This window comes from Pelophylax lessonae (assembly GCF_965119305.1).
Source record: "Pelophylax lessonae genome assembly, chromosome: 10".
In the NCBI taxonomy this organism is placed as follows: domain Eukaryota; kingdom Metazoa; phylum Chordata; class Amphibia; order Anura; family Ranidae; genus Pelophylax; species Pelophylax lessonae.
The window spans coordinates 21,696,617-21,715,956 of record NC_138777.1 but is presented as its reverse complement, the minus strand read 5'-3'; the positions used below and the strand labels follow the sequence as shown (position 1 = coordinate 21,715,956).

Sequence of the window (19,340 nt, the reverse complement as noted above, 5' to 3'; positions counted from 1 at the left end):
AAGAAAAAAAAAAACACAGAAGACAATAAAAAGTTGAGGTTCTAACCTTTACCTGCTCTATCCAAAAATAAAAAAATGGTGTGGCCAAAGTTGGCTTCTAAGTTCTGGGTTATGACTTACAGGATTTTTCATGTTCTTCATTAACAGGTAACTCCCTCTCTGCAATATTAGACGGGAATGCAAGACTTACATTTCTGACCCGTGAGGAAGATTACATCATCACCATGCCCTACGCTCATTGCAAAGGTACTGCTTACATATACTCCAGGTGTCTTACATCATGAGATGCTTAAAGTGTTACTAAATCCACAGCAGTAAAATCAGTCTGTATATGCAGTAAAGCATGCTTGTTATACTCACTGTGGAACCTAAGGGGTTAATCCCTCACATTGTGTAATAAGGCTGTTTGATACTGTCTTCTCTGATCCTCCCCTTCTTCCACTGTCCCTAAATCATCACCTTATAGAAAAGAGCCTTGGGGTAATTCTGCACATGCTCAGTTTGGTGTGTATTGCTAGAGAGTTTTTTCTTTTTCTTGGGAGGGTGCATGTGATCAGCACAGGGCCAATCAGCACTGTCCAGACAGAGGGTCAGGAGTCATGCAGCCTCATAGGACAGTCAGAGTAGAATGAAAACTCCTCCTCCAAGCTTTAACCAAACACTCATAGAAGTCACAAGACTGCTATATACTGTTGATGAGAAAAGGTATTTAGTAGTTTATATTTACTAAAATAATTACATTTACATGTTCTGTGTACTTTGGGAGACCAGATATAGTGACTGCAGGTTCCTGGGTTTAGTAACACTTTAAGTCATTGCCTGCAATTTATCCTGATATTAATTCTCACTACTTCAGTACATCCCCACATTATGGGGTGCAGCATTGGAGGCAGCTGAGCTGAACAAGGACATTCATGGTAGGATCATCAGGGATTACCTTAAAAAGTAGCAGATTTATAAACATTGAAAATGGCTTTTGAAATAACACTAACATACTTATCAGCATATGGGATTTTAGTAACTGGGTTTTCTATATACTTTAACTACTTCCCACCCATAGGACATACCCCTACGTCCTCAGGTTGAAGCGGTTATACCGGAGCAGTGGTTGCAGCTGCAGTCATGACCCCAGTATCATTGTTTTCAGCCGGCGATGTGGAATAAAAAAAAAGTGATCCAGTGGCTAAATAGCCACTGGATTGCTTTTATATATGGCGGCAGTGATCCCCCCCTCCCGCTGCCTTCCGATGCCTCCCGTTCCACCAGGGAGGAATATCAAAGTAATGAGAACCTGTCACTGCTCATGATGTTGTTCATCCCTTGTGATTGCAATAAAAGTGATAAAAAAAATTGCAAGAGACAGTGTAAAAACATTTTTTTTTTTTAAATAAAATTAAAAAAGTAAGGTACGTCCCTCCATCCCCACTCACCTCCCTGGGGCTCCTGCTCAAAGGCATATGTATAAGTAGGTCCTGCACGCATATGTAAATGGTGATCGCACCACACCTGACTTCCTATGTAACTCTAAACTGGTAACCTTATAGGCTTTGAAACTGTCGCCTACAGAGATTTTCAGGTACCGTTGTTTGTCGCTATTCCACAGACGTACACAATTTTAAAGCCTGACATGTTAGGAATCTATTTATTCGGCAAAACAACATCTTTTATAATTTACCAAACAATTATTGTGGTATTATTTTGTGTTTTTGTGCATTTCAATTTATTAAAGTGTATTTTTTCCAAAAAAGTTGCCTTTGAAAAACCGCTGCGCAAATACGTGTGACATAAATAGCTGCAAAACCGACCATTTTATTCTCTAGAGCAGGCATGTCCAACCTGCGGCCCAGGGGCCACATGCGGCCCGGAACCCCAGGCAATGCGGCCCACTGCCCCCTGACAATTTTTTTGTGCTGGGGAGGAAGGAAGTCGGGTCAGGGGCATGGCAGCAGAGGCTGCCTCGGAGAAGGGGGGGGGGGGGGATGTGAGCATGTGCAGTGTTTCTGACTCCTACCGCCATGACCACTTCAAATCACTGAAGTGGTCATGGTGGTTAGAGTGTTCCTTTAATATCTCTCAGGAGAAGTAAACCTCTGTATACTGATTCCATTTCATTTGATCATCCTCTAGTTGTGTTAAATTAGTGCGGGGGGTGCGGCCTCGCGGGAAGGGCGCGGCGGCATTTTATTGATTATATACCTTAACTATAGTATATATTTTATATGCGGCCCGAGAAAATTTCTCTACACTAAATGTGGCCCAGAGAAGCCAAAAGGTTGGACACCCGTGCTCTAGAGCAGGGGTGTCAAACTCCATTTCATCGGGGGCCGCATCAGCATTATGGTTGCCCTCAAAGTGCCGGTTATATCTGTAGGATTAAATGTCCAGAGCACCACATGTCCTGGGGGGCAAAGAGGAGCCTTTCTACAGCTGCACAGAGGAGTGCAGGATCTGGCAAAGGAGTTCTGTCCTCTCTGCTGTCGACTACAGAGACAAGGTGGGGGCAGAGACAAGGGGGGTGCCGCAGCTGCAGGAGAGGTGCGAGGGCCACATGAAATGGCCTGGGGGGGCCACATTCGGCCCGCGGGCCTTGTGTTTGACACCTGTGCTCTAGAGCCTCTGCCCTATAAAAAAATATATAATGTTTGGGGGTTCCAAGTAACTTTCTAGCAAAAAAAAGCAGATTTTTACATGTAGGAGAGAAATGTCAGAATTGGCCTGGTGGCTAAGTAGTTAAAGAAGTCAAATAGGGACTCAGAAGGCAAAGCTCAACTTTGAAAGGAAATGTTGAGATGTCAGTATCGGGAACCACTGCTTGTTTTAACATTTTGTATTTTTATAAGGTAACCCTTGCTTATATACTATGTATTCATCATTTCCCTAAATTTTAATTATAGACTAAACATTTGGGACTTCACTGGAACCCTACATTAAATAAATATAAGCCATTTAAAATCTTTTGTTCATCTTATTGAAATTCAAATTCAAATTCCAGACTTTAGAATCCACTATTACATATTTATCTTCACTTCCTTGAACATGATGGATTTTGAGCATTCGGAGGCTAAAAATTATTAATCATAAATTTTAACTATATGTGTATATGTAAGAGGCAGAACTCTGAGTGGATTTAGACATATGGGGTTTAAGATAGATTTCAATAAAATGAACAAAAAAAAGGTAAGCGGCTTATACTGATTTCATGTAGAGTACTGGAGGATTCCCTAATGTTTAATTTATAAATTGAATGTCAGAATTCGGGAATGTTGGTACCGTAACGAATAGGTTTTGGGACCCATGTCTATATATATATATATATATATATATATATATATACACACACACATATATATATATATATATATATATATATATATATATATACACATATATATATATATTTATATATATATATATATATATACCGTGAGGTATTCATCATTTCTTTAGCTTGAATTACATAAGTTTGTAAAAGATTAATGTGAAGATCTGGATTGAACACATCACGATTGAAGGTAATGGATTGTTTGTGGGCCTGAAGAAGGCTGCTGATAGCTTTTTAGAATTCTTGCTGTTCAGACTAACGGTTATAGCAGCCTTTCGCAACCTTTTTTTTACACAGAGAAATCCTTGAAATGACTTTCCAGTCTCAGGTAACCCCTGCTAAAAGGGGTTGATTTACTAAAGGCAAATAGACTGTGCATTCTGCAAGAGCAGTTGCTCCAGAGCTTAGTAAATCAGCAGAAGCTCTGCTGACTTCCATCATCCAATTACGTGCAAGCAAAAATGCTGTTTTCTTTTATTTTCCTTGCAATGTGATTGTGAGTGAGAGAGGGACAGAGAGAGAGATTCCTTGCAAAGTGAAGCTTTACCTCATTTACTAAGCTATGGAGCAACTGCACTTGTCTATTTGTCTTTAATAAATCAACCACAAAAATGACTATATCTACAACTCATGATACATTAGTGTGATGGTCAGTGGTAAGAATGCTCCTTACACTTGTGGTCATTGGGAAGAATTCCCCCTTACAGATAGCTAAAAGCTTGTTTTAGCCCCCAATTTTCATGAGCTGGACTCAAAGATCTAAGAAAAACGGGATTCATCCGTGAAGAGAACACCTTTCTAAAGCGCCAGACGCCATCGAATGTGAGCGTTTGCCAACTCAAGTCGGTAATACGACGAACTGCAGTCAGGTGGAGACCCCCGATGAGGACGACGAGCATGCAGATGAGCTTCCCTGAGACAGTTTGTGCAGAAATTCTTTGGTTATGCAAACCGATTGTTGCAGCAGCTGTCCGGGTGGCTGGTTTCAGACCATCTTGGAGGTGAAGATGCTGGATGTGGAGGTCCTGGTCTGGTGTGGTTACACGTGGTCTGCGGTAGTGAGGCCGGTTGGATGTACGGCCAAATTCTCTGAAACGCCTTTGGAGACGGCTTATGGTAGAGAAATGAACATTAAAATCACGGGAAACAGCTCTGGAAGACATTCCTGCAGTCAGCATGCCAATTGCACGCTCCTTTAAAACTTGTGCTGTGTGATAAAACTGCACATTTTAGAGTGGCCTTTTATTGTGGGCAGCCTAAAGTACACCTGTGCGATAATCATGCTGTCTAATCTGCATCTTGATATGCCACACCTGTGAGGTGGATGGATTATCTCGGCAAAGGAGAAGTGCTCACTAACACAGATTTAGACAGATTTGTGAACAATATTTGAGAGAAATAGGCCTTTTGGGCGCATGGAAAAAATCTTAGATCTTTGAGTTCAGCTCATAAAAAATTGGGGCGAAAACAAAAGTGTTGCATTGATAATTTTGTTCAGTGTACTAAGAATTCTTGTTTCACTACATTTTATTAGGTCTGTTGTACGGCACAATGACAATGGAGCTGGGAGGTAAAGTTACAATAGAATGTGAGAAGACCGGGTATGTGACGGAGCTGGAGTTTAAGCTGAAGGTATGTTTTTTTTTTTTTCGAAACCTCCAAAAAATCTTAAATTTTCCAAGAAAATGTGTTTTTTTGGGCATTAAAATTGAGGGTGGCTGCAACATTTGGCCAATAGGGCAGTGGAGATTGATAGTCACTTTAATGGTACAGTATGGGGTTAGTCTGGTAAACAAAGTCCAGTGTCAAGCCTTGAATATAATGTGAATGGAGGTCAGTCTTATACCTGGCAGTATATGGGGGAAGGGAGGGCCTTGGTCTATAGATTGCAGGTTATGGTTTGGAGAGAAAGTAGGTTTTCAATTTGAAGATTTTTGGTTAGACGTGGCACTCTATAGAATTCCCCTTCATGTCTTACCCCAGCAGCTACACAAAGGGATATGTAGGGAGGCAACAGGAGTGGCGGAAGAGCTGGGCCAGCACAGACAGTAGTTAGACACTCCAAGAAGAGCTATGATGTGAAAATAGGGACTGTTCTGGGGAATTGACTTTCCTAGAGTAGTCAGATTTTTCAGCAATTTCCAGCAGTTTATTGAAAGATGTAAAATAATAGTATATACTCACAAAAGGAATGTAAATAACAGAAGTGTACATTTTCCAGGAACCCAAAGGTCAGCCTTCAATGGAACTTGTTTGGTTTGAATGGAACTCCTAAAGCCAGCTGACATGTTTCGGGGGACATGCCCCTTCCTCAGAGCCTTACTCTGAGGAAGAGAGGAAGGGGTCATGTCCCTTGACCCGCATCAGCTGGCTTTAGGACATCCATTCGAACCAATGGAGTTCCATCAAAGGCTGACCTTTGGGTTCCTGGATAGTTTACAACGCTGTTATTTACATTTCTATTATTTTACATCTTTCTATAAAGTGCTGTGGATAATGCACTAGGCGTTTGCGGCCTTTGTTTTATTGGTTTGTACAGTTGGAAGAATCCCCGATCTTAAAAGGGCAGCATTGTCCACATCATCTAGTCTAGAATAAACAGTGGCTACTTTGACTTATAGAATTTATGTTCAGCTTTTCTGGGAGTTCTTGGTGCTACGGTGTCAAGTTGTTTCTTCTTTAGACCAACATTTTCTAGCAAGTTTAGAAGCACAATAGAGGATATAATTTACATAAATTATTTTGCACCTTGGGATTAGTCAGTCAGTAGATTTGTCTACAAAGGTTGCAGATTGGCTACAGACATGCAATGAATTCCTGAACAGGAAGGTTACTGTGGAGATCATCTGCAATCTTCTCATTGCCATACTTGAACTTTGTGACAGTATTTACCGTCACTGGAAGTTAAAAACAGATAATTAATGGTTTGAATTGCTTCAGATGGGACGGTCATATTTGCCAGCAATATCTCCATATAGCAGTGTTAATTTTGGCAGCAAATTTCAATTTAGTTTTAGTCTTAGTCTTAGGACTAAAATGGCATTTTAGTTTTAGTCCTATTTTAGTCTTCTGCAAGTGTTTTAGTCGTATTTAGTCGACTAAAACTCCAGTATATTTTAGTCGACTAAAACGCCCTACATTTTAGTCGACTAAAACTCATTTTAGTCATCTATAATCAAATGGGTGTAGTTCAATTGTAATTTGTAATGCATTATTTAAGCATTTCTCTACAATTTCCAAACTCATTATATACTACTGCTGGTCCTGGAGTGAAAAATCTAATATGTTATTATTTATGCTTTGAGCATGCACCAGTGTTAATTTTTGGCAGCAAATTTCGATTTAGTTTTAGTTATAGTCTTTTGACTAAAATGCCATTTTAGTTTTAGTCGTATTTTAGTCTTAAGACTAAAATGCCATTTTAGTTTTAGTCGTATTTTAGTCATCTGAATTGTGTTAGTCGACGAAAACGTTTTAGTCGGTTTTAGTCGACGAAATTAACACTGCCATATAGGAATATAAAGATTTATTCCCATTTGCCATGAAATCTGTTCTTCCCAAATGCTGTGTATATTACATATCTTTCAATGCCAGACAGGTTTTCCTTTTGTTGTGTATTGGAAGGGAATGTGGATTGCCCTGTCTCATTGTTAAGTGTTAATGACCTCCCATTGTTCTGTCTGTCTGCCTTAAGAGAAACTTATTATGGGATGTATATAGGTATGTGGATTGGATGCTAAGGGGGAGGGGAGATTGTCCCACATTGTATATTTTTGTGTACACTGTATGAGAGTGTAAAACTCTGTTCCTATTGGATGGTGAATGTTACGTCCAGTCTTCAAAAAGTTCCATCTGGGTGGTAACCTTGTGGGTGAATTATATAAGTCTGTTTTCTTGTTCAATAAAGTTGTTCCAGAGTTACTTCACCCTCAATCTAGAGTCCCGTCTCTTATTGGGGGGATATGCTACAGGGAATTGCTATGTCCTCCATACTTCCTTAGATAATCACTAAGCTCTTGGAAGAGCTTGTGTAAGAGCTTGTTCTGCTGCACTCTCTGGGGAAAGAGGTTCACCCACGGGAACCTGGAGCCTTGTTGTAGGTCCAGGGTGGGTAGGAGACAGCGAGACCCTAACCAAGCTACGGCGGTTCGTGGGGTCTGAAGGGGTTACGGTGTCTGGTGAAGTGCTTGGAGCCCTCAGGAAGCACTAGGGTCAACGGAGGTACCCAGTACAGGGGTGCCCTGTTCCGTTACAAACTTGGTTTTTGAAAATTCTTTTTATTGAGTATTTAAAAGAGTAAGATTCAAAACAGAGCCTAATGGGCAAACCCAGGCTCGGAACATAGACATGAACAGAAAACATTAGTGCGCTCCAGAAAACCTTAAAGCGGAGTTCCAGCCGTTTTTGTGTTTATTAAAAGTCAGCAGCTCCAAACAGTGTATCTGCTGACTTTTAATAAACACACACTCACCTGTCCCAGGATCCAGCGATGCGGCCAGCGGGAGCCTAGGTTATTTCCCACTTCTCCCTGCAGCACCGCCATCTCTAGTGCAGGCATCCGGCTATGACAGCTTGTGGCTTCACAGCCAGGTGTGCACTGCGTTGCGCGTCCTGAGTAGACGGCAATCTTCTGGGACCTGCGACGTGTCCCTGAAGATTGCAGGGAGGGAGGGGGAGAGGAGAACTTCTGCTTGAGCTGCCTAGGCAGCCGGAGTGGAAGTGGGAGCGGGTACCTGTGAAATCTAGGTACCCGCCCCCCCCCCCCAAAAAAAAAATGATATGCCAAATTGACATGTCAGGGGGTCAGGCGGCGATAAAGCGGAAGATCCACTTTTGGGTGGAACTCCGCTTTAGGGACACCTGCAAAATGTCAGGACTTAAAGGAAAATAAATCTCCTACTTCCCATAAAAATAACAGGTGTGTGTCTCATACCTTATGTTTCATTCGTATTACGAGGGGATAGGCTACTTAGTCAGAAAGATCGGGGTCTGCGTTAGTGGAAGGGGCTTCAATCCAGATGTCCCACACTTTGTGGAACTTTTTAGGGCATCCCCTTGACAAGTAGGTGGCCTTATATAGGGTCAGAGTAGAATTTACCAATTTTTTCCATATCGCTAGGGTAGGGGCAGATGGAGATTTCCATTGAAGAACAATAATTTTCCTTGCGTAGAACAATAACAGCCCAATAAGAGTTCTGGAGGCCCTGCGGTGGGCTAGTGGCTCTACCAGACCCAATATACAGACCTCCACTGTAAGTGGTATCTGAATAGTGGTCACTGTGGATAAATGATACCACCTCCTACCAGAATGTGCGGATACGGGGGCTCTGCCAAAAGATGTGTATGATATCCGCTGGGTCAGCTGAGCATCGCCAGCCCATAGCAGGGACAGAGGGGTATATTTTATGCAAGCGTGCGGGGGTGAGATAAATTCTATGCAGTATTTTGAACTGTATGCTGGGCCGCTGATAGGGGGGGGGGCACCAGTTATCTTGTAGGGGGCCCGAGCACACAGGGGGGGCCCACACAGAGAGGGGGATTAGTGATGGACAACAAATACAGAAATCTGTCCCTCTCCCTGCTATCAGCTTTTATCTGTTGAGAAAGAGACAGTTGTCCCTCACTCATCCCCCTCCCTTGTGTGGGCCCCCCTCCCAGCACTTATCTCTGCTCAGGAGTTTATTTGTAAATTGTAACTTTGTTTCTCTCTCTGTCTCTCTGATCACTGAGCTCCAACTGCCCAGCCTGTATATTTTTCTCATCTCATCTTCTTTTTTATTTAACATAGTTTTGTTTTTAGATTTAGCAGGAATTATGCGAGTTATGTTATATTTGTGTCTGATAATAGTGATTTTGTTGTAATTTTAGCTAAATATATCTTTAATATTTTCTTGTGGAGGCCCTGCCAGGTAGTCTGTACGGGGCCCCGCAATTTCTAACAGCAGCCCTGACTGTATGAGTCTATGTTTAGCGGAGACGGTTGCCCATTTCTTAACTGTGGCATACGAAGGGGTATCTGTCCTCTGTGTCCTCATGGATCAATTTCACCATTATTTCTTTTCTGTGGAGGTATCAGGTCATAGCATGCTTGGCAATTTTATTCATTCTGCACATGTCTCTATTTAATCTCCTACTGAACAAAGGAAAAGCAACCATAGATTTATAATTATAATTTACATAGAAAGGGGTATTGATGATATATGTCAAGTTCCACTTCCCCTCCCTTCACCATTTTTCTTTTTTTTATTGCATAGTTTTTATTTATTTATTTTTTTAATCATAGTTTTTATTGTAAAATGTAAACAATATGCATACACTTTACCAATATCAAATAATTGTAAAAAAAAGTTAAGGATGTATTCTCCAAAATGATCAAAGGTTCTGACCAGCTAAATACAGAATAAGGAAATCCAAAAAGTTTAGATCTAACACTCCAGTGCTACCGGTACTTAGTAGAGCAACCATTTGTTAAAGGCGCTAAGCCCATGCATATCAGCATTTGTTTACCGAGAGAGAGGTCAATAAATAGAAATAAAGGGAAGGAAAAGGAGGTAAATGGCGCTGCCTGGAGATCAATGGTACCATTGGTCTCCAGGCAGCGCCATTTACCTCCTTTTCCTTCCCTTTATCTCAACTATATATCTTCGGATTATAGTTTTAGAGGTAGGCTGCAGCCGGTTGGTTTTTCATATCCTAAGCGCGGATTCATTTATACATCAATAAATAGAAATAATTATTAAAAAAACATTTCAGTAAACTGAAGGTCACACACATCTCTAGTACATGGTGAGGTAGAGAAACATTATTGTCTAGAATTGGTCCATTAGCTCAAGCCTGGAGTCTCGAACTCGAGAAATCAGAACAATTGGGGAGGTTTTACAGTCCCCCATCAGCATCCTTACCAAAAATGATTATGGTTTAACCACTTCAGCCCCGGAAGGTTTACCCCCCTTCATGACCAGGCCATTTTTTTTTTTTTGCGATACGGCACTGCGTTACTTAAACTGACAATTGCACGGTCATGCGATGCTGTACCTAAAAAAAGTTGATGTCCTTTTTTCCCCCACAAATAGAGCTTTCTTTAGGTGGTATTTGATCACCTCTGCGATTTTTATTTTTTGCGCTATAAACAAAAAAAAAAAAAGACCAACGTTTTTGAAAAAAAAAAACTATATTTTTATTATATGCTATAAAACATATCCAATAAAATTTTTTTAAAAATCAATTTTTTTTCATCAATTTAGGCCAATATGTATTCTGCTACATATTTTTAATAAAAAAAAAATCCCAATATGTGTTTATTGATTGGTTTGTGCAAAAGTTATAGCGTATACAAACTATAGGATAGATTTACGGAATTGTTTACTAGTAAAAGCGGCGATCAGCGTTTTTTTTTTAGCGAGACTGCGACATTGCGGCGGATAAATTGGACACCTAACTCTACTCCTATTACACAACCCTATTTGATGATAGACAAGTTTATTGTTTGCTAAAATGTTATTGTTGGATGTACCCTATCTGGTTTTGTACCACATCTCATTTTCCCAATAAAATTGAATAAAAATAAAAAAATTGGACACCTAACACTTTTGAGGGGACCAGCGACACCAATACAGCAATCAGTCACTGTACTAATGACACTGCCAGAGAAGGGGTTAACATCAGGGGCGATCAAAGAGTTAAATATATTCCTAGGGGGTGCTTACTAACTGTGTGAGGGAGGTGGGGTAACTGGAGGAAGACAGAGATCCATGTTGAGACACACAAGATCTCCATCTGCTTGTGTAAAGGAACGGCGGTCTGCCTTGTTTATGTAGGCAGACCGCCGTTCTGCTAGCCCTGTGAATGATCGGCGAGTCCCGGCAAACATTGTGTCTATGTCCAATCACAGCGGGTCGCCGGCAGCGCGCACGTGCGCTCCAGACCCTGTGCACAAAATCACATACAGGTACATGATTCCGCGCAGGAGGGCTGCCCTGCCGCAGTATATGTACGTGGGGCGGTCCATAAGCGATTAACAAAAGCACTAACAGAAAAAAAATGAAAATGGAATACAGAAAGGAAGACGGAAGGTGGGAGAAAAGAACAGAGTAGGACCGCTCAACCTGGGCCACTCCTCTCCCTTCACCATTTTTATCGTGACGCTTACAACTTTTCAGTTAACCTTTGTATTATAAATATATGTATAGCCAGAGTTGTATAAAGTACTCGAAACCCATACTTGAGTAAAAGTACAAGTGCTCGATCAAAAAGTGACTTGAGTAGAAGTGGAAGTGCTCGATCAAAAAGTGACTTGAGTAGAAGTACTAAAGTATTCAACATTTTTTGTACTTAAGTATTGCAAGTAGTTTTTTTTAATTTTGCTACTCAAGTACTGAAAGTAAAAGTACAAGTACTGTGTTATGTAGTTATTAAAGAAAGAAGTCAAAAGTTTATTAAAGATAAAGTTATTAAAGAAAGAAGTCAAAAGTACACATGACATTATACATATTTTTTTGAACTTCATGAAACCTGCCATCTACTGTTCAGGCAGTGGTAATTTTTATAATTGTAACGAGTAACTATGCAGTACAAAAAAAAATATCGGAGTAGAAGTATTGAAATCATCGAAAAAATGTAGTGAAGTAAAAGTGGAAGTAGGAGAAAAAAATTCTACTCTAGGAAAGTACAGATACCGCCTTTCAGTACTTAAGTACAGTAGAGAAGTAGTTCTACTTAGTTACTATACATCTCTGTGTATAGCTGAAAGTCTGAAGCCTCCTTATCTTGTGTTTTTTACCTACAGCCATTCTTTGGAGGAAGCGACACATTAAACCAGATCAGCGGAAAGATCAAAGTGGCGGGTGAACTCCTGGCAAACCTTGATGGACATTGGGTGAGGACTTTCATAACCACCTTTTAGCAGACAAAAACAAGGAAAACTTTTTTATGTACAATGTGGCGTGGGCTGACCACTTTAGGGGAAGCTTTACCCTTTAATTTAGCTAAACAGCTCTGTAACTATATTCTTTCTAGGATCGAGAAGTGTATTTAGACGATGTACAGGGTGGCGACAGGGACATTTTCTGGAATCCAACGTCGGACATTAGAAGACAGAGGTTGAAGCGGCACATTGTGCTGTTTGAAGAGCAGACAGAAATGGAGTCAGAGAGGTAAAGAATTTAAAGCAGCTTGGTATCTAAAATACATGTCCAAATGCAGGACCCCCTGTAAAGAACACAGACTGCAATAGTCTAGGACAGTGGTCTCCAAACTGTAGCCTGGGGACCAGATGTGGCCCTTTGCTTGCCTTTATCCAGCTCTTGAGGCAATATATCTGCCACTGACACCAACAATGGGGCACTGTTCCTCCCAATGACACCAATGATAGGGCACTATTCATCCCACTAAAACCAATGATGGGGCACTATTCCTTTAACTGGCACCAGCAATGGGGCATTATTCATCCCACTGATACCAATGATGGGGCACTATTCATCCCAATAGTACTAATGACGGGGCTCTATTCCTTCAACTGGCACCATTTATCCAACTGACACTAATGATGGGGCACTATTCCTTCCACTAATATGAATGATGGGGCACTATTCCTCCCACTGACACCAACAATGGGGCACCATTCCTCCCACTGACACCAATGATGAGGAACTATTCCTCCCGCTGACACCAACAATGGGGCACCATACCTTCCAATGACACCAGTGATGGGGCACTATTTCTCTCCCTAATACCAAAGATGGGGCATCATTTACTCCCACTGGTCACAGATTGGCTCCCCTAAAGTCTGAAGGACAGTAAACTGACCCTTTGTTTAGAATGTTTGGAGACCCCTAGTCTAGGCAAACTACTGAATAAAGATCCTGCAGAATCTTGAATTCAGAAGTGTCAACACCCTAGTCACTGTGGTTCCTGCTGCCATCACTACTTTAATAAAGTACAGTACACAATGGTAGGTTGCATGAGCAGATTGAACCACTGTGCACAGCTGGAGACCAGAATTTATGCATTCCCAAATGCATTCAATTTTGCAGGATCTTTAGCCAGCGGTTTGCTGGCAGTGCTGGAGAGGTGACTATCCCATTACTTTTTTTACAGGGGGTCCTGTAATATAATATCCAATTGTTTGGTAAAATATAAAAGATGATGTTATGCCAAGTAAATAAATACCTAACATGTCATGCTTTAGGCTCCATGCACACAGGGCGTCATAAAAACGAGCTCCAAAGCTGTTTCTTGACGCCGGGACGCAGCTGTAAAAACGTGCTTTCAGTAGCTTTTTCTATTAGCGTTATTGCACGTTTGGCCACAGTAGCTTTTAGCAGCGTTTTTTCTGCCTCCATTCAAAATCAATGGTTCCCTATGGGAGCCTATTGATATGAATGGAAGTCGCACCGCAAGTCGGATCAGGCGCTCGAGGGGGAACTCCATGCCAAAATGGGGAAAAAAACGGCGTGGGGCTCCCCCCAGGTTCCAAACCAGGCCCTTCGGGTCTGGTATGGAATTTGAGGGTAGCCCCATGCCGAAAAGACGGCGTGGGGTCCCCCCCCAAAATCCATACCAGACCCTTATCCGAGCATGCAGCCCAGCAGGCCAGGAAAGGGGAGGGGACGAGCAAGCGGCCCCACCCCCCCTGGACCATACCAGGCCACACGCCCTCAACATGGGTGCTTTGGGGCAGGGGGGGCTCTGCACCCCCCACCTCAAAGCACCTTGCCCCCATGTTGATGAGGACAAGGGCCTCATCCCCACAACCCTGGCCAGTGGTTGTGGGGGTCTGCGGGCAGGGGGCTAATTGGAATCTGGAAGCCCCCTTTAACAAGGTGGCCCCCCAGATCCCGGACCCCCTCCCTATGTGAATGGTTATGGGGTACACTGTACCCCTACCCATTGACCCCATAAAAGGCAGTGTGTGTAAATAATGACAGGAGACGTTTTGGAAAGTTTATTAAAAATCTTCATCCGGTCTTCTCCCTCTCCGGTCTTCTGCTCTTTTGCTGTCCTTTCTTCTTGTCTTCTCCTCTCCGGCCTTTTGCTCTTTTGCTGTCCGCTCTTTTTGTCTTCTTCTCTCCGGTCTTGTGGTCTTCTGCTCTTTTGCTGTCGGCTCTTCTTCTTCCTCCGGTCCTCCGACGACGACGTCTCCGGCGATTATGCCGGTCTCCGGTCTCTGCAGCTTATTATATAGCCATTAAGGGCGTGGCCGCCAGATGACGTCATCAGGAGACCCCACCCCCTTATGTCACAGATGACGTCATTGTGTATGCTCGTGGAAATTGTGTATGCTCGTGGAACTGCGCCAAACTACGGACTACGTACTTTAAAACTACGCACTTTAAAAGGTGATGCTTTATAAGCCCTTGCAGATTACCAGCTTAGAGTTACACAGGAGGTCTGGTGCTAGAATTATTGCTCTAAAGAGTGCTGTTATTTTTTATTTTTTTTTAGAAAAAATACACTGTATCTTTATATTTTTTAATCTCTTTTATTGCTATTAAAAAAGGAATGAACAACATCCCTTGTGATAGCATGGGCCATGACAGGTCCTCTTTATGGAGAGATCTGGGGTCTATTAGACCCCAGATCTCTCCTCTGCCCTCCAAAGCATTTGATCAAACCAAGATCGGTTTGATCAGATGCTTGTTCAAGCTGCTAATGGCTTGTTTACATGGGACCAGTCCCGGAAGTAGTGAGATGGTTTCGCTTCCGGTTTCTGACGTCACACAGTGGGAGGAACGACATCAGTGGCTTCTTAGCCACTTGGCTTAATTTTACATTAAGGCCCCCTTTCACAGTTGTGCAGGTTGTCCTGTGACTTGGGACTGCAAAGTCGCATGACAAGTCGTACCCCATAATTTCCAGTACAGTACCGTTTATATCTGTGTGACTTCAAGTTGCAGCGACTTTAAAGTAGTTCCTGCACTACTTTTGTCCGACTTTGATGCAAGTTGAGGTCCATAGACCTCAAGATTACACAGGCATTGCTTCCAGTCCAGTCAAAAAAAGTTGCAATGATGACTTGTGACGTGTCGGTACGACGCTGCTTGGCAAGTGGTAACACTCTTTTAGCGGCTGTAACATGTTAGTTCCTAGTAAACTTGAGTTAAGTCAGGCATGACGGTTCTTAATGTAGAGCAGGGTTCTCCAAACTTTCCATACAAGGGGCTAGCTTACTGTCCTTCAGACTTTAGGAGTGGCAAGACTATGGCCATTGGGAGTAGAAGAGGTCCTGACGTCGGTGGGAATAAACAATGCCCCATCTTTGGTGTCAGTAGGAGAAATTGTGACCCATCGTTGGTGTCATTGGGAGGAATAGTGCCCCATTGTTGGTGTCATTGGGAGGAATAGTGCCCCATTGTTGGTGTCATTGGGAGGAATAGTGCCCCATTGTTGGTGTCATTGGGAGGAATAGTGCCTCATTGTTGGTGTCATTGGGAGGAATAGTGCCCCATTGTTGGTGTCATTGGGAGGAATAGTGCCCCATTGTTGGTGTCATTGGGAGGAATAGTGCCCCATTGTTGGTGTCATTGGGAGGAATAGAGCCCCATTGTTGGTGTCATTGGGAGGAATAGTGCCCCATTGTTGGTGTCATTGGGAGGAATAGTGCCCCATTGTTGATGTCATTGGGAGGAAGAGTGCCCCATTGTTGGTGTCATTGGGAGGAATAGTGCCCCATTGTTGGTGTCATTGGGAGGAATAGTGCCCCATTGTTGGTGTCATTGGGAGGAAGAGTGCCCCATTGTTGGTGTCATTGGACGGATTAGTACCCCATTGTTGGTGTTATTGGGAGGAATAGTGCCCCATTGTTGGTGTCATTGGGAGGAATTCTGCCCCTTCATTGTTGTCACTGGGGAGGAAGTAGACCCTATTGTTAGTATTAGTGGCCGAAAATATTGTACCAAGGGCTAGATAAAAGCATGCAAAGGGCCAAATCAGGGCTCCGGCGCTGCAGTTTGGAGACCATTGAGGTAGAGGATCTTTTGATCTGATTGTATTCCAGGTTGTGGCAACATGTGACGAGCGCTATCCACGATGGAAACCAGAACCAGGCTACGGATGAGAAGTACATTATAGAGGATGCACAGAGAAAGTCGGCAAAGGATCGAAAAGATAAAGACGAGGAATGGATGCCCCAGCTGTTCATATATGATGACTTCCAGAAAGAGTGGAGATATAAGCATGAAGAGTAAGTGCTTAGTGGAATTGAAATGGCTACAAAGTCTAGACAATATTTTCTTCATACTGATACTGATACTCAAGAAATATTTGAACTTTTATGCAGGGTGGTCATGCAGCCTTTACTAGTCTTATAAATATACAAAATCTATTTTGCTAAATTTTTAAGTAAGGCTTACCTAAACTTGCAGGAGATATGAGTTCATGCAGCTGATGATGTCATCAGCGCATGCGCTCTGAAGGTCCGGCTTATCGCGCCAGACCTTTAGAGCCCGTGCCATAAATGCGCACATGCATGGAAGTGACGTCATCGTGGCTCACATCGCCAAAGCCCGCAAACCCGGAAGAAAACACCGGGAAAGATGTCAGCTGTCACAGTGGTGTGCGGCCGCCGCTGGAGAACTTTGTTCAAAGGTAAGTACTTCATAATGAGCCAGTATGCGATGCACCCTACACATTATTCCTTTGTCTTACAGTTTTTTTTTTTTTTTTACCTCTTTTACGCACAGTTTGGTTAAAACTGTGCTGTTCATTATTCCCCCCCCCCCCCCCCCACTGTGTGCCTCTTGACAGGGCTGCTGTTAGAAATCATGAGGCCCTGTACAGCCTTCCTGATTGGGCCCCTTCAACTCCGCCTCCAACAGCGGCATTGACTTTATCCGCATACTCCCCCAAAATTGAAAAAAGAAAGTCCTTCCTCTGCTCCCACCTCCTGAGCTCCTCTATTGACATGATGGGGCCCAGGGAAATGTAATTTAAAGCAGAGCTCCACCAAAAAAGGGGAAGCTCCACTTATCTGCCTCCGCTGCCATATTGGGCATTTTTTGAAAGGGGAGGAAGGATACGGTACCTGCGGTGAACTCAGCCGGAAGTTCGGCCCTGTCCTCCTTCCCCCACAGCCAACCCAGTCAGAGAGTACAGTGCGCTTTGCACACGCGCAATAGGGAACTGGCTGTGAAACCGTACGGCTGCACTGCCGGTTTCCTTTAGTAGTGATGTCGGTAGCAGCACCCGATAGCCAATTAAAAAATCAACATCAGGTGAGGACATCGCTGGATTCCTGGACAGGTAAGTGTTCTAATATTAAAAGACCAACATCCACCAGCTCTGGGATATCGTCATGGAGGAGTGGAAGAGGACTCCAGTGACAACCTGTGAAGCTCTGGTGAACTCCATGCTCAAAAGTGTTAAGGCAGTGCTGGAAAATAATGGTGGCCACACAAAATATTGACACTTTGGGCCCAATTTGGACATTTCCACTTAGGGGTGTACTCACTTTTGTTGCCAGCGGTTTAGACATTAATGGCTATGTGTTGAGTTATTTTGAGGGGACAGCAAATTTACACTGTTATACAAGCTGTACACTCACTACTTTACATTGTAGCAAAGTGTCATTTCTTCAGTGTTGTCACATGAAAAGATAGAATAAAATATTGACAAAAATGTGAGGGTGTACTCACTTTTGTGAGATACTGTGTATGTGTGTATATATATATATATCTATACATATGTATAGATATATATATATATATATATATATAAAAGGTATATATATATATATCTATACATATGTATAGATAGATATATATATATAAAATGTATATATAAAAAATAATGTTGGGGAGGAAAAGCTAAAAAGTTGAGGGACGGGAACTGGGGGGGTGGGGGTGCCACTAACACGTTTTAAAGTTGGGAAAGGCACCTTTAAAGATGTGTTTTAATTCCCTTCATGAAGGGGTTAAAGATTACAGACCTGCAGTTTTCTATAATGCGTTTTTTTAGAATGTTAGGGGTTCAAAGTACTATACAGCTTTAGAAATGAGTTTAACAATAAAACTTTAATGCTGGAAGTAATCTAGAATTTTCACAAATCATTTCCTTATTGTTACTGTATATCTTTTTGGAAGGCTTGCATCTAGGATACAGTATATATATATAAAATAGTGTTGGGGAGGAAAAGATAAAAAGTTGAGGGAAGGGAACTGAGGGGATGCCACTAACACGTTTTAAAGTTGCAAAAGGTGCAAATATGTGTTTTTATTTCCTTCATGAAGGGTTAATGACTACAGACCTGCAGTTTTCTATAATGTTAGGGGTTCAAAGCACTGCACAGCTTTAAAAGCGACTTTAACAATAAATCTTTAATACTGGAAATAACCTAGAATTTTCACAAATCATTTCCTTATTTTTCTTTATTTGTATATCTTTATGGAAGGCTTGCGTCTAAGATATCTTGCAGACGTGTTGCCAAAAATGCCACGTCTTATGTTTTTTGGAATGTAGCCCTTTGTCTGCATAAATATCAGGTTATGATTAGATCAGTAAAAAACAACAAAAATAAAAGTGTCTGCATTGCTGATCAGTATATTACGCACCTGAATACATGCAAACGTGTGTAAATGACATCTCCACTATATTAGATAGCAGAGTGGAAGCTAGCAGGTTTTTTATGCACATATACGCATATAAAAGCACATACTTTATGGACAGTACTCGCATTTTTGGCCAGGAACTTTCTGCCAGGAAAATCCGGCGTTCATACATTGTGTGCCAGGACCCTAATTGAGAAGCAGCTCTTTCCCCAGAGCAGAGCGAGCAGTGATTCAGGCCATGCGTGGGCGCACTCTATAAATAGAGAAGAGAAGGTGGTACAAAAGTGGAAGGCAAAGTTTTAAAAAGATGAGGAGGAGGGTACAGATAGCTGAAAATAATAGTGTTTTCTCTGCTTCGAGGGCCCTAGGAAAGGTCAGGGCCATCTTACCGAATGGGCACGCTGTGCAGTTGCCCGGGGGCTCCACTTGCCCGGGGGGCCCCACCTGCCCAGCTACCTAGCCCCAGCCAAGCATTA

The 19,340-nt window shown here is 42.4% G+C and overlaps 1 protein-coding gene across 3 annotated transcripts in view; it reads left to right on the top strand.

The window, feature by feature from the left end:
* OSBPL5 (oxysterol binding protein like 5) overlaps positions 1 to 19,340 on the top strand; it is a 210,302-nt gene that overhangs the window by 181,758 nt on the left and 9,204 nt on the right. For all 3 annotated transcript variants that reach the window (XM_082270305.1, XM_082270306.1, XM_082270304.1), the window contains exons 14-18: positions 148 to 246; positions 4,857 to 4,954; positions 12,108 to 12,197; positions 12,338 to 12,474; positions 16,317 to 16,502. In XM_082270305.1, coding sequence (XP_082126431.1) covers positions 148 to 246; positions 4,857 to 4,954; positions 12,108 to 12,197; positions 12,338 to 12,474; positions 16,317 to 16,502 — 610 coding nt within the window. The remainder of the gene's footprint in view (positions 1 to 147; positions 247 to 4,856; positions 4,955 to 12,107; positions 12,198 to 12,337; positions 12,475 to 16,316; positions 16,503 to 19,340) is intronic.